General features: G+C 38.5%; 1 protein-coding gene across 3 annotated transcripts in view; it reads right to left on the bottom strand.

The window, feature by feature from the left end:
• Nucleotides 1–12,206, bottom strand: part of GMDS (GDP-mannose 4,6-dehydratase) — a 629,071-nt gene that overhangs the window by 84,992 nt on the left and 531,873 nt on the right. For 2 of the 3 annotated variants that reach the window (XM_045057196.1, XM_003985853.5), the window contains exon 9: nt 11,389–11,485. In XM_045057196.1, coding sequence (XP_044913131.1) covers nt 11,389–11,485 — 97 coding nt within the window. Of the gene's footprint in view, nt 1–6,899; nt 6,902–11,388; nt 11,486–12,206 lie in introns of all 3 variants that reach the window. The other variant, XM_045057197.1, reaches the window with a different exon arrangement.

The raw sequence follows: 12,206 nt of genomic DNA, 5'->3' as shown, positions 1-12,206 counted from the left end.
ACAATAAGGTTTCTCACATGAGCAGTGCACAGCAGTGTACCCACAACACACCAGATGGATGCCAAAGGGATCTACTCTAGAGTCAGTCTGTAATATCCCCATTACCAGCTCTTCCTATTAAGAGGCACCAGTACACAACTCTGGTGGGTTGGAATGGGTTAAAAGCTTATTTGAGATGGTCTGAATTGCTTAAGAAAGAAGTTGCAGGGACTGGAGTAGGGAAACAATCAGAACCTCTGGAAAAATGAATTTCAGAAAAGATGAAGAAAGAAAGAAGGCAATATCAGCAAAAAAATAAGAAAGAAAAGGGCAAGAAATAAAGAACTCGTGAATGGGGGATATATAGAGATGAAGGGATATAAAAGGAAGATGAATTTTGTTTAAAGGTTGGATGTACAGATGTAAGCCATGAATAAACCCAATACTCATCTTGTAGTAGAATTTCAAATAGAAAGGAAAAGAGGAAAAATATTTTTATACTTTTTTTTCTCCTTTGGAATTTAGTTACAGTTTATTACAGTGTTGGAGTAATTTTGTTTATACCAGAGCTGGTTGGAAAGCAGGAGAATGATCCTTTGATGTGGCATACATGCATTCATTAATTGATCCCCTTTTATGTACCAAGTACTATCCAAGGCCATCAGATGTCATTCCTGCCCCCAAGGTCCCAGGTGGAAATGACACATCACATTACAATGGGACAAGTGCTTCATAAGAGGTTAAGTGCTAACTTTGCCTAAAGAAATAAAAGGAGGCTTCACCAATGGGCTGACATTTGTGCAGGGCCTAGAAACTAATAATTCATCAGTTTTTCAATATGCCCTTTGAGACTGGTGGGAAATATTCATTGTTATGCTACAGTGGAAAAAACAGAAGGAAGGAGAAGTTCGAAGCTTTGAGATTTATAAAAGTGAGAGGATTGGGAATAAAAAGTGTTGAGAGTTATACTTTTAAATTTCTAATGCTAGCCAGTAGAACAGATTCAAATTACCACCGCACTTTCTTATAAATTTTAGAATTTTAATAAGGCAATGTAGCACTCACTCTCTAACCTTCCAAAGCTAAAACGAATTCAGAAACAGATTATTTCTTTTCACCATCTTGACTTAGAGAAACTTGACATATTCCCAAAAGTTCAACAAGTGGTTCTAGAAGATCATTTAGGCACATTTTCTCTGCTAACATTTTTCCAAAAATAATAGAAACAACTTGAATCTAAAATGTATAGTGCCTTTCTAATACCACTCCACATAGGATTAATTTCATTCTCAAAAAATTCCCTGTAAGATTGGGAAACATTTCACGATAAACTTGAATATTTGGGAAAAAAAAAACTCGCATATTTAGATTGACCTTGGAATAGCTGTTAAGGACCCATGTTTATGAGATAAACAAAATTTCTTGTGAAAGTAAGGTCGTCTCTATTCTTGACTTTGCCTTTTAAGCATTAAGACAGCTGTGAACTGTTTAGGAATTAGTCTCAAACACAGAATTTAACTAACATCATAGGACACGCAAGGGGCACTCTTCTAGAATTTAAGACAGTTAGGGGTCAGATGCCACGTAACACAAGGCAGATTGGTGGTCTTGGAAAGAATAGTGGCTACACGGAGTTTAAGAATGATGCATGACTGATGTTAAGACCCATGACAGCAAGAAAAGAGAAGATGAAGTACAGGAAGACAAATATAAGAAGGTAAAAATAAAAAAGAAGAAATAAGCTAGAAATAAAGGAGGAGGAGCAGCTGAGCTGCTGCAGACAGGCTGGAGGCACAGCAACATGGAACAGAGGATGTGCTGGGCACAAATGGAGGCTAGGAAGGAGAGTTAGTGGTGATGGGCCTCATTATTGCTGTGCTGGACAGGTTCTCTCTGCACGACGGGCTCCCTGCCTTTTGTCTCTGCAGGCCCCTCTGGTTCATTTCCTGGACACCTCCTGCCCCAACCTGGAGTGTGTTCTCTGTCTCTCAAACCACAAGTCTTTCCAAAACTTTACTCTAAAGCTCCTATTCTTTAGGAAGCCTGTTCTTATTCCTTTGCCTACTGTTCCCTCAGACTTAGGATGGTTTGTTCTCATAGTTGCTCAAGTGCATATTAGTATTTTGGTGGGGTTTTTTTTGAGTACATATATTACTAAACTTTAAAATGACAATTAACTAGAGTCCCCCATTTCTTCTTTCTTCTCCAAGTGATAAATAATGTGTTTTCCAAACAACAGAAAGCACTGTGATCCAGCAGTGGGTCAAAGTGATTAATTATTCTCTGCCAACTGAATACCCCACAGCCCAAGAACCCTGAGCCTCCAGAAGGAATACAGCTCCTTCAACACCTTGATTTTAGCCCAGTGAAACTTAATTCAGACTCCTAATATCGAGAAGTATAAGATAATAAATCTGTGTAGTTTTAAGCTGCTAAGTTTGGGATAATTTGTTATAGCAGCAATAGGAAACCAACACAGATTTTAGACTGTAAAAGTGACATCTAGCTCGTTGTAAGAAGCAAGTACAAAGATAGGTTTCTGCAGGAAGATTTCTGAGAGGGGATGGAAGGGTGTGGTTGGCAGGTAAATGGAGCACTATGAACATACATGATGGCCTAATATATTCTCTTTGGTGGCTGCTCTCTAGACTGTTAAGGATACTTACATTCTAGGAGTAGTCATAGAACTTGCTAAATCTCAGGATCTATTATAGGTTCTGGGAATACACAGTTTAAGCAGAGTAAGAGGAGAGGGTCCCTAACTCATCTCCTTTAACTTTCACTGTGACCATCATTTCTGCCACTGGATCAAGAAGTACAGAGCTGGTAAGTAGCAAATAACCCTTTCTGCATGAAGGTATAGATGCAAAACAAAATAAAGATTTAAATAAAAGAAAATCTCAGGAGTTGATAAGCTCAAAGTATCCTTTCAGATGTCTCTTGATAACTAATAATTTCACAGCAGTGGGTGATGATGATAATTAATCATGATGACAGTAATAAAAATGGTAATATGCAGCACAAAGTACCTTATATTTATATAAGCTCTTTCATCTTTAAGAATTCTAAGATGCTTTGCAACCTTCCAGTACATATCAATATGAAATGAGGTCTCTGCTTACATCTGAAATTCAGTTTTGCCAGGATTGACAGGCAGTAATCATCTGCCAGTTAATGGAAACTCTTTGATATTAGCTGGGTAAGGAGCCTTGAAGGCAGGGGATAATCATCAAGGATGGCAGACACTTTAGTCTGGCTCTGCAGCTCTTGGACACAAACATTTGATTGGTGAATTCTGTGACTTAAAAAAAATGTTTATTTATTTATTTTGAGAGAGAGAGAGAGAGACAGAGAGAGAGCGAGAACGAGCAGGGTAGGGGCAGACAGGGAGAGAGAGAATCCAGGCAGGCTCCACATTGTCAGCACAGAGCCTGACTTGGGGCTCCATCTCATGAACTGTGAGATCATGCCCTGAGCTGAAATCAAGAGTCAAACACTTAACCGACTGAACCACCCAGATGCCCCAGAGTTCTGTAAATTCTTAACCCGCTTTTCCAAAAACAGGTTTCTGAGGCTTATCTCCTGAAATTCAAATTGCCTGGCTTTGTGACTAGCTCCCTGTTCATGCTTTTCTCTCCTTTCACCCGCCATGCTCTCTTTGGGGTGTTCATCTCAGAGCTTTAACTCTTCCTTTTGCACAACTACCCTGTCTAGAGGCCCTGTCTGACCTCTTTTCTTTACACCAGGCCTCCAGCTCCAACTCCTGCTTGATATTGCCATGTGGATATCCCTAAGGCACCATGACTGTACCAGAATTCCTCAACACCTCCCACTGCAAACGGAGTCCTCTTCTTATATCTCTGATGTGAGTTCTGGCATCATTATCTCTCACCTACTTCACGGTTCAGCCTCTACTCCAGGGAACCACCTTCAGTTCCTGTCTGTCATCCACATGTCACTATCCAATCCATACCTAATCCTGTGGTCACCATCTCTGCAATGTCCTGGCATTTGTCACTGATTTTCTCGCCTCCGCTGCCCTGGTTCAGTTAGCTCCTTCTTATACCTGCACTAGATTGTCCCAATAGCTTCCTAGATGCTCCTCCTCATTTGTCTGAGAGTTACCATGGGACAAGAACCTTATCTCATCCATCTTCACATTTCTCACAGAGGTTCTAGGACTTATCTCCATGGTAGAAATTCAGTAAACATTCTTTTTTAATTGAATCTCTAAGACTGCAATCATATAAGAATACTTTATTTTATATATACTGATATATTCTGGAGAAGCTGAAGGTAAATAAGAGTTATATTTTAAATGTATACAATGAGCATACAATTTTTAAAAGATTCTGGTAATAAATCCTGAAATTAGATAATCTTTTAATACCTTAGAAACCTACTTATTTCTAAGTTTAGATATTCTTTAAAAAATTTTTTTTAATATTTATTTATTTTGAGAGAGAGATATAGAGTGTGAATGGGCGAGGGGCAGAAAGAGAGAGAGGGAGAAAGAGAATCCCAAGCAGGCTCAGCACTGTCAGCACAGAGCCCAATGCGGGGCTTGCACCCATGAACTGGGTGATCATGACCTGAGCCGAAATCAAGAGTCAGATGCTCAACTGACTGAGCTACACAGGTGCCCTTAAGTTTAGATATTCTTACGCCAGCTTTTCATGAAGCAGTGCACTTCTGATTTATCCAAGAAACCAGCAAATTTATGACAGCATTACAAAATGTACAAACTGGATTTTGCTATTAAGGACAGCACCTATACTGAACAGTGGCTGAATGGAACTAGGTATTTACCAGCAGGCCAAGCACCTAACATGTAATTATCTAGGAGGCAGATCAGAGCTATTAAGTTAGACCATCAGCTGTGGATACCAAATTGGAGGTTTCTGACAAAAGCAGTCAAATGAATTCTCAACATTGCTAGTAGATGTGACAGTGAATGAAGAAACCAGTCTGCCATGAACCAAGGGCATGGAGAGTGAGGCAACAGAAGGCCTAGGGTAAGATAAAGATAGATAGGGGCCAAGAGTAAATGTACATGGACTAAATTTTGGTAGACCTGGAATACTTGGAATATTTTTTTCCTCAGTGAACAAAGTGCTGGGGAAAAAATCAAACTTGGTAAGGAATAATTAACCTTATTGAGAAGATAAAGCAGAATAGAGTGGAGGAAGGAAACCATAGATAGATCTATCCATGAAATCTCCATGAATGAAGATTTTTGTATTTATTTTAGAAGATAAATATAGCTTGATACAACAGGAAAAACACTGTCAATTTGTTTAAAAAACAAACAAACAGCAAATGGGGATTTCTAAAATTCCAAAATACAGATCTCGCTGGCTGGATGAAAATGAAGAGGGAACAGGTGATCACACCCATGATGGATGGGCCTCCCGTAAGTAATTCTATACTTTGAGTAAGCTGCATCAGGGCTAGCTGAGGTAGAAGCTGAACTCAAGTACTAATAGTTCTTCCTAAGAAAAGTAGCTGCAGAAGCTAAAACAAATTTCTAAGATTTTGGAATTTCTTTTGTAGATGTCAAGAGGTCAACACTGTAATTATAAATGGGGGTAGTCATTAGCTGGACAGCTTTTTTTTGGGGGGGGAAGTACAGATTTTATAGGAATTCCTAATTGGTGCAGAGAAAAACCCCCACCTATAGAAGGACATCAGAGAGTTTTTTAGGACAAACACAAAAAATATTTTTAAATAAGATAAAGTATATACTTATGTATATTCATATAGATTTTATGAATCATTAATTACATTGTTCTGATCAGGATCTAATCATGAAAACTTTCAAGGAAAAATAGGATGTTGGGGGCATTATAGTAAGCACCCAATTACTATTTCATTAGATATGAAATGCTCTCGAGGGGGGTAGCAACCAAGGAAAGAACACAGGCTTTAAGAGGAATGTTATATGCCCCTAGGGGTTCTGTATGGGATCCTATGAAGTATGGAAAACATACAGTAGAATATTTGAGAATCAACTGAAGAGACTGAAACTTAAAGCTCCTTTGGTTAAATCCAAGGAAGGAAAAGGGCAGGAAAGGTCAATGTGATTAAGGAAGGATATAAAGATTAGTATGAGGAGCCTAAGAGGGAGGCTTAAAATATATAAACAGTGATTTAGAGATATAAACTATTTATAAAATACAAGTATAAGAAGTTCAGAGGAAGCATTATGATGGCACATTAGTGCTAGCATCCCACTCCATTGTGATAGTTGTAAAAGAGGAGAATGCTAGGATATGAAAAATTGGAAGGGGTCTTACAGAACAGCCTCTCCTTTCACAGGTCCAAGAATGCAGGAAGAAAGGGACTCGCCCTTAATTTGCTCTCTCTGCAACTCCTTATCCTAGCTCCCACCAGTCAAAACAAGGAACAAAGAAAAACAGCAGTGGAGGGGTAGGATTAGAGCTTTGGAGGTCAGAGGATCAGGACAGGGAAAGATCAACTGGCTCTAACAGTGCTGAGAAGATGAAGGGTTGGAGTTGGGAGGATCTAATTTCCTGCTTTGGGAGGGGAAGTGTGAGAAGGTGGTGAGAACAGAGATGGGAGAGAAAGGGGACAGTTTCAAGACCCCCAGTACCCAGAGATGGAGCTGAAGGAAGGACGTATACACATCTTCTGATGATAGATCAGATTCCTGAGGTCTGGAAAGTGTTACCCAGCATTATTCTAAACAGGGCTCTGAGATAGAGCAAGCAATTATGGGCCATTTAACTTAACATCATTTACAGAAAAATATTAGGAAAAGTTTGCAGAGGGGACAACTCGACAAGCATATGGTAATTTGATTAGAAACAGGCCACACGTTTTTACTGAAGGAAGGTGTTGTTTTAACTAGCTTGTTGGACTTCTTTGAAGTTACTGCCTTCTCAATTCTGGATTTTAACTCCTGATTTTTCTAATATCTATAAAGAATGGGAATAAACAGAAAGTATCTAAGTAAACAGAACAAAACCAATTACAATTGAGGACACTAGAAATACAATGGCAAGAAAAATGAATGTTGAGATGAATATAATAGCAAGAAAAAAATTTAATTTACAACATCTAGTAGCATTTAAGTCAAGATATTTTTCATGAAAGGTATGTGATTTGAATTTTGGTTTGTGAATATATGCCCTATGTCATTTCCTAAAATACTCTGCAGAAAAAAAGTGATTTTTGTTAGTTTAACTGAGAAAACAAAAACCAAAAAACAAAAAACAAAACAAAAAACAAACTCTTAGCCTTTTTTTTCCCCTTCAATGGATTGACTTTTCGGTGTGGTTAAAAATTTGGTGTGGTTAAAACATTCAGATGAATTTCTCATTAATACAACCTTTGAAAATTTTCCAAGTGAAAAATTCTCAAAGAAAATGAAGACATCTTATTTTATTTTAAATTAAGTAGTAAATCAATATTATTATTTCCATACCACCGAATAGCTACTAAAGCTTCGGAAGGAGAATTAGAAAAGATAAAAATCAAGAATAAAATATCAAAGTACTTATTAATGTTGGCTTGAAGACTTTATTATACCTTCTTATCTACTTTTTACTGGTTGATCTGTACAATTTATCATGTGTCATTGTACTTTTCAAAAGGTACTAGATTTAAGTAACTGATCTATACCTCTCTTTATATGTACAATTTCCACAAGGGTGGGGAATGTGTCTGTTTTGCTCATAGGCCTAACATAGTGTTTGGTAAATATTTGGTAAATGGATAAATAAATAAATAACAATAATAGCACATCAATATTGGGTATTTTACTGTGTAACATACTATTTTAATAAGCATTTTGTATAATTGACTGTTAATTCTTCAACACTTCTATAGACTTCTAGCTCTCCTATTGATCTCATTTTTTTTTAATTTTATTTTATTTTATTTTTTTTAATTTTTTTTTTCAACGTTTATTTATTTTTGGGACAGAGAGAGACAGAGCATGAACGGGGGAGGGGCAGAGAGAGAGGGAGACACAGAATCAGAAACAGGCTCCAGGCTCTGAGCCATCAGCCCAGAGCCTGACGCGGGGCTCGAACTCACGGACCGCGAGATCGTGACCTGGCTGAAGTCGGGCGCTCAACCGACTGCGCCACCCAGGCGCCCCTGATCTCATTTTTAAAGTCAAGGAAACAGAGGCATTGAGAAGTTGAGTAACTTGCCTAGTCACACAGCTAGTCATTGGCAGTTTTTGAACTCAGGCGGTCTGGCCCTAAGGCCCACACTCAGGCATGACGCTACTTCTTCTCTCTGAATGAAGCACATTGCAATGAGTCTGTGTATAAATGGGTACACATACAGGAAATTATATACAAGAGAGGAGATTTAAGAGGCACAGAACTCAAGCGTTAACATTGCCATCACCAGATACTGGAAATCAGGGGCAATGGGGGATTTAAAGTCTGATGTCCAGGATCAAGATCTTCACAGAAGCAAAACTAAACATTTAAAGGAAACATAGAGATTGATAGGTAAAGAACTAAAAGAATGTGACTCCATTCTGCTCTAATTGGATGCCAGAGTCCTTAGCTCAGAACAAAAACTTTCAAGACTTTCCATGTTGGTAACAGAAGCAAGATTTAAGGTTTTGTGGTGGCTAAATCAATGAGGACAAAAATTACTGGTGCATGTGGAAATATGTTCTATATGGCATCATCGGTGGTCTTTTTTGGGGTAGTGCTGTCCTGTGCTGAGTAAAGAACCTTTCTTAAAACTAGCCTGAATCTTATTCAAACAACAACACAAAGTTCTATTTCCCTTCAGTTGCATTAGGGTATTGATGTTCTGAGACCTGATATGTCCTTATCATTTTTTTTTTCAAATTTTCTTGATGGTATTTATTTATTTATTTTTTCCTAGCAGTCATTCTGGAACCATTTGACTCTAAGAAGATTTAGTTTATGTTTTTGGCTTCAGAGTGCCCTATATGCTGAGAATCTGGGAAGATGCATGATTAAAGCTAATCAGGAGATCAGAGTTTTAAAGAATTCAAGGAAGAAAGAAAAAGAAGTCTCTGGCTCTTGCGAGATGGATTTAAGACACTTAAATGGGAAGGATCCAGTTTAGACATGGGAGAATTCCCTGTCCACCCTATACTGAGTGCTGACAAACCTCAGAGAAGCTGGGTGCTTTTCAGGACTCACTCTGAATGACTCTAGATGTGTTCGTTTTAGGGCCCTGCACCTAAGTGAAAGCTCATTTACAAGTCAGTCTCCAGTTCTGGTCACCTTTTAACTAGAAGAATACTAACACCCCTAAGGCAATTCTATATAAGTCTGTCAAGCTAGTCCAAGTTTTGGGAAAACTTGTTGTTCTGAGGAATGAGGTTAAAAGTTTAGTCTCACTATACAAGAAAAGCTTGTCCCACAGAATATTAAGTTGAAGTGGAGTGAACAAAACAAATGTAGCCTAAAGGCTTAGAAAGATGAAATGTAGTTAAAAATCCCCAATCAAGCAGAGAATCCCAAATCAAAAGAAAATCTAGGGTGAGAGTCCCATCAGTGAAAAAAAGCAAGCAAGCATTTGAAATAAGATGCTTCTCTTATGTTCAAACAACACTAGTGTAAACAGAATTGCAGAACAGGTATGATGATGACATTTGAATGGACAAAAGAAATGAGGAGGGATGCAGCACTGTCAGGGCAGGAAAGAGGGGTCGATACGGACTCTAAGAACCATCTTGTTAGTCCAAGGGTCCTTTTCCTGTTCAGCAAATTCTTTTGTTCTGTGTCCTTATCAATCCCCCACCTTGCCTAAGTAAGAATGACAGACAAGCCATTCTTAATGACTTCCTAGCTTTTGAAACTATTTTGGTGTCAGAGAAAGAACCACATTTCAGTTGTTACAAGGATGGAGGTTTCTGTGGGCTCAGTAAATTTTCTACTCTGAGATGACAATTTTTGTTCGTGAGGAGAGAAATAAATTTGTCCATTTATGTGATCTGTGCAATAGTCTGGAAAAATGACACCCTTGTGGCACCTCTTTAGGACAGGGAAACAAATGCCAGCGTGGCTAGGGGGCTCCATAGATAGGCATTCCTTGCGGTGTCAGCAGGAGTGTGCTGGTATCTTCCTCCCCCAGAGATGGAGCACATCCTCTCCTTGGCACACCCACTTGCCATTAGCACAGGGAACCATTGTTCACTGTGTGTTAGAGACCCAGCCACGCCCTGTGCCAGGACAATGCACTGACTCTACAGCTCTAGTCTCTAAGCACTGCTGATTTCCTTTCCTTTTTACTTCCTCCTGTGTGTCAGAGTACATGAAATGAAGTTTGTTCTTTTGTTTAAAAAAAGAGATTTTAGAGGGTGATTACTGATGACATACTCACTGTCAGTTTCTCTTCTCTGGGGTTTTCCTAATCTCTGAAATACTGTACAACATATAAGTTTCAAAGCACAGATAAAACAGGTTCTATTTTCACAGCTAATGTACATTTCATTAGGAAACCTCTGAACAATTCTCTCTGAAGATGCTGTTTTTGATTATTTTTAGATCTATTTAACATGCTGGGTTTTGTCACCATAGTATGAAGGTAGACCACTTTAAAGTGACAGAACCAAGCTAAAAATCTTTATAAATTGAGGAAAGAAGGATAATAGGCACTAACAATCTATAGGTCATTTCTTAATACAGAAAATTTTGTATTCATCCACCCATCAGTCAATATTTATTAAGCACCTACTTATTAAAGCCTAAGATATTTTTTAAAAAGACCTTATCCTCAAAGAATTCATAATTTGGTAAAAAGAGAAGGTCATGTAAACAAATGAGTATGATAAATTATAATAGGTGTTACAGCATGATTATGCATAGCATATAATGTAGATACAAATGAAGGAGGAAAGATTTTAGTGGTAGTAAGTAGTATATTGACCAGAAAAGTATTCACAGGCAGGACAGTACATGAGCTAAATCTTAGAAAAATGTACGGGGGGATTGTTTATGGGTTAGGTTTGTGTGGGTGCATGTGAGTCAGTGTGGGTACATGTGTGAGTGCATGTGCATATGGGAAGGTATGCAGCCCTCCAGGTCTTGAGATCTTGCAGGTTATGGAGGGCCTTGTAAGTCAGACATCCCATATCAGGGATCAGCTATCAAAGCTAATAATGTGAGGAGACTTGCCTTGGATAGAAGTCTCTGTTTCTTAAATCAACTACTTCCTTGGCTGTATTTTACCCTTGTTTTCCTTGATAAAGCAATGGATTTCGTGCTGAGAATAACAACTCAAATTCAATTCACTGTAGTCTGTTTTGGGACCTGACAATTGAAGGATGTCAGAGAACCCAATGGAAAGCTTTGAAGGCTGACTGTGGATATTCACTAAGAACATCTTCCCAGCCAACCAGCCAGCCAAATGTGGCCACGCACTGGGTGGCCAAGGAGTCCTTACCACTTCAGTTGGTCGGTAGTATTTGAGATCCACAGTCACATGAATTTTTCCGGTCTCTTTACATCTGCCCACTTCATTTTCATTCTTTCCTTCCCACCTGTAAAGGAGATAAACACTTAATCAGCCTCTAATTGCTTGGGAGCATTTGCCATGTTATAGTCCCTCAGGATGGCTCAGCCTTCTCTCTGCAGGAGTATATAAGCTCATTAACTACAGGAACACAGCTGATGTGTCACCATGTTATCAGGGCAACAGTGACTTTCAAAGCCTTTCCAGATCTGTTTCTAAAGGGTAGTTTTTTTTTTTCCTTCTTTGTAAGAAAATCATGATGGGTTCAGAAGTGCAACTTCAGAAGTGAACAGATTAGCCAGAATAAGGAATTGGGCACAGGGATTTCAAAGATTTTGTACTTCTTTAGACTATTCTTGATAACATCAATTATTATGAATTAATGTCTCCTGTCTCCCTTTTATTTATTTTTTAAAATTTGTAGTGATGTTTTAGGGATATTTATTGTAAACTTCAATGCACTCCAGTTTGGAATAAGTTTCATACCCTATATTAACCATTCATCTCATCTCTGTGTTATAGCAAGTTCCCTTCCTCTATTCAGTCAGCAGTAGGCCTCATTAACAAATGTCAGACTATTAAACCTCCAAAAAAGTACACAACTGGTTTACTGCTTGCTAAGAGAGGGTATATTAGCATCAGCTATGGTGTGCTTTGGACTTGGGTTTTTCTTCCTTAAACATCCACAGTTGGAAACAGTCCCCCCTCAAGTCTATACTGCACATTGTGCAGGATATGCTCACAAGTTT

This window comes from Felis catus, chromosome B2 (genome assembly GCF_018350175.1).
Source record: "Felis catus isolate Fca126 chromosome B2, F.catus_Fca126_mat1.0, whole genome shotgun sequence".
Taxonomy (NCBI): Eukaryota; Metazoa; Chordata; class Mammalia; order Carnivora; family Felidae; genus Felis; species Felis catus.
The sequence above is the reverse complement of the archived record's forward strand: the minus strand, read 5'-3'. Positions and strand labels throughout refer to the sequence as shown.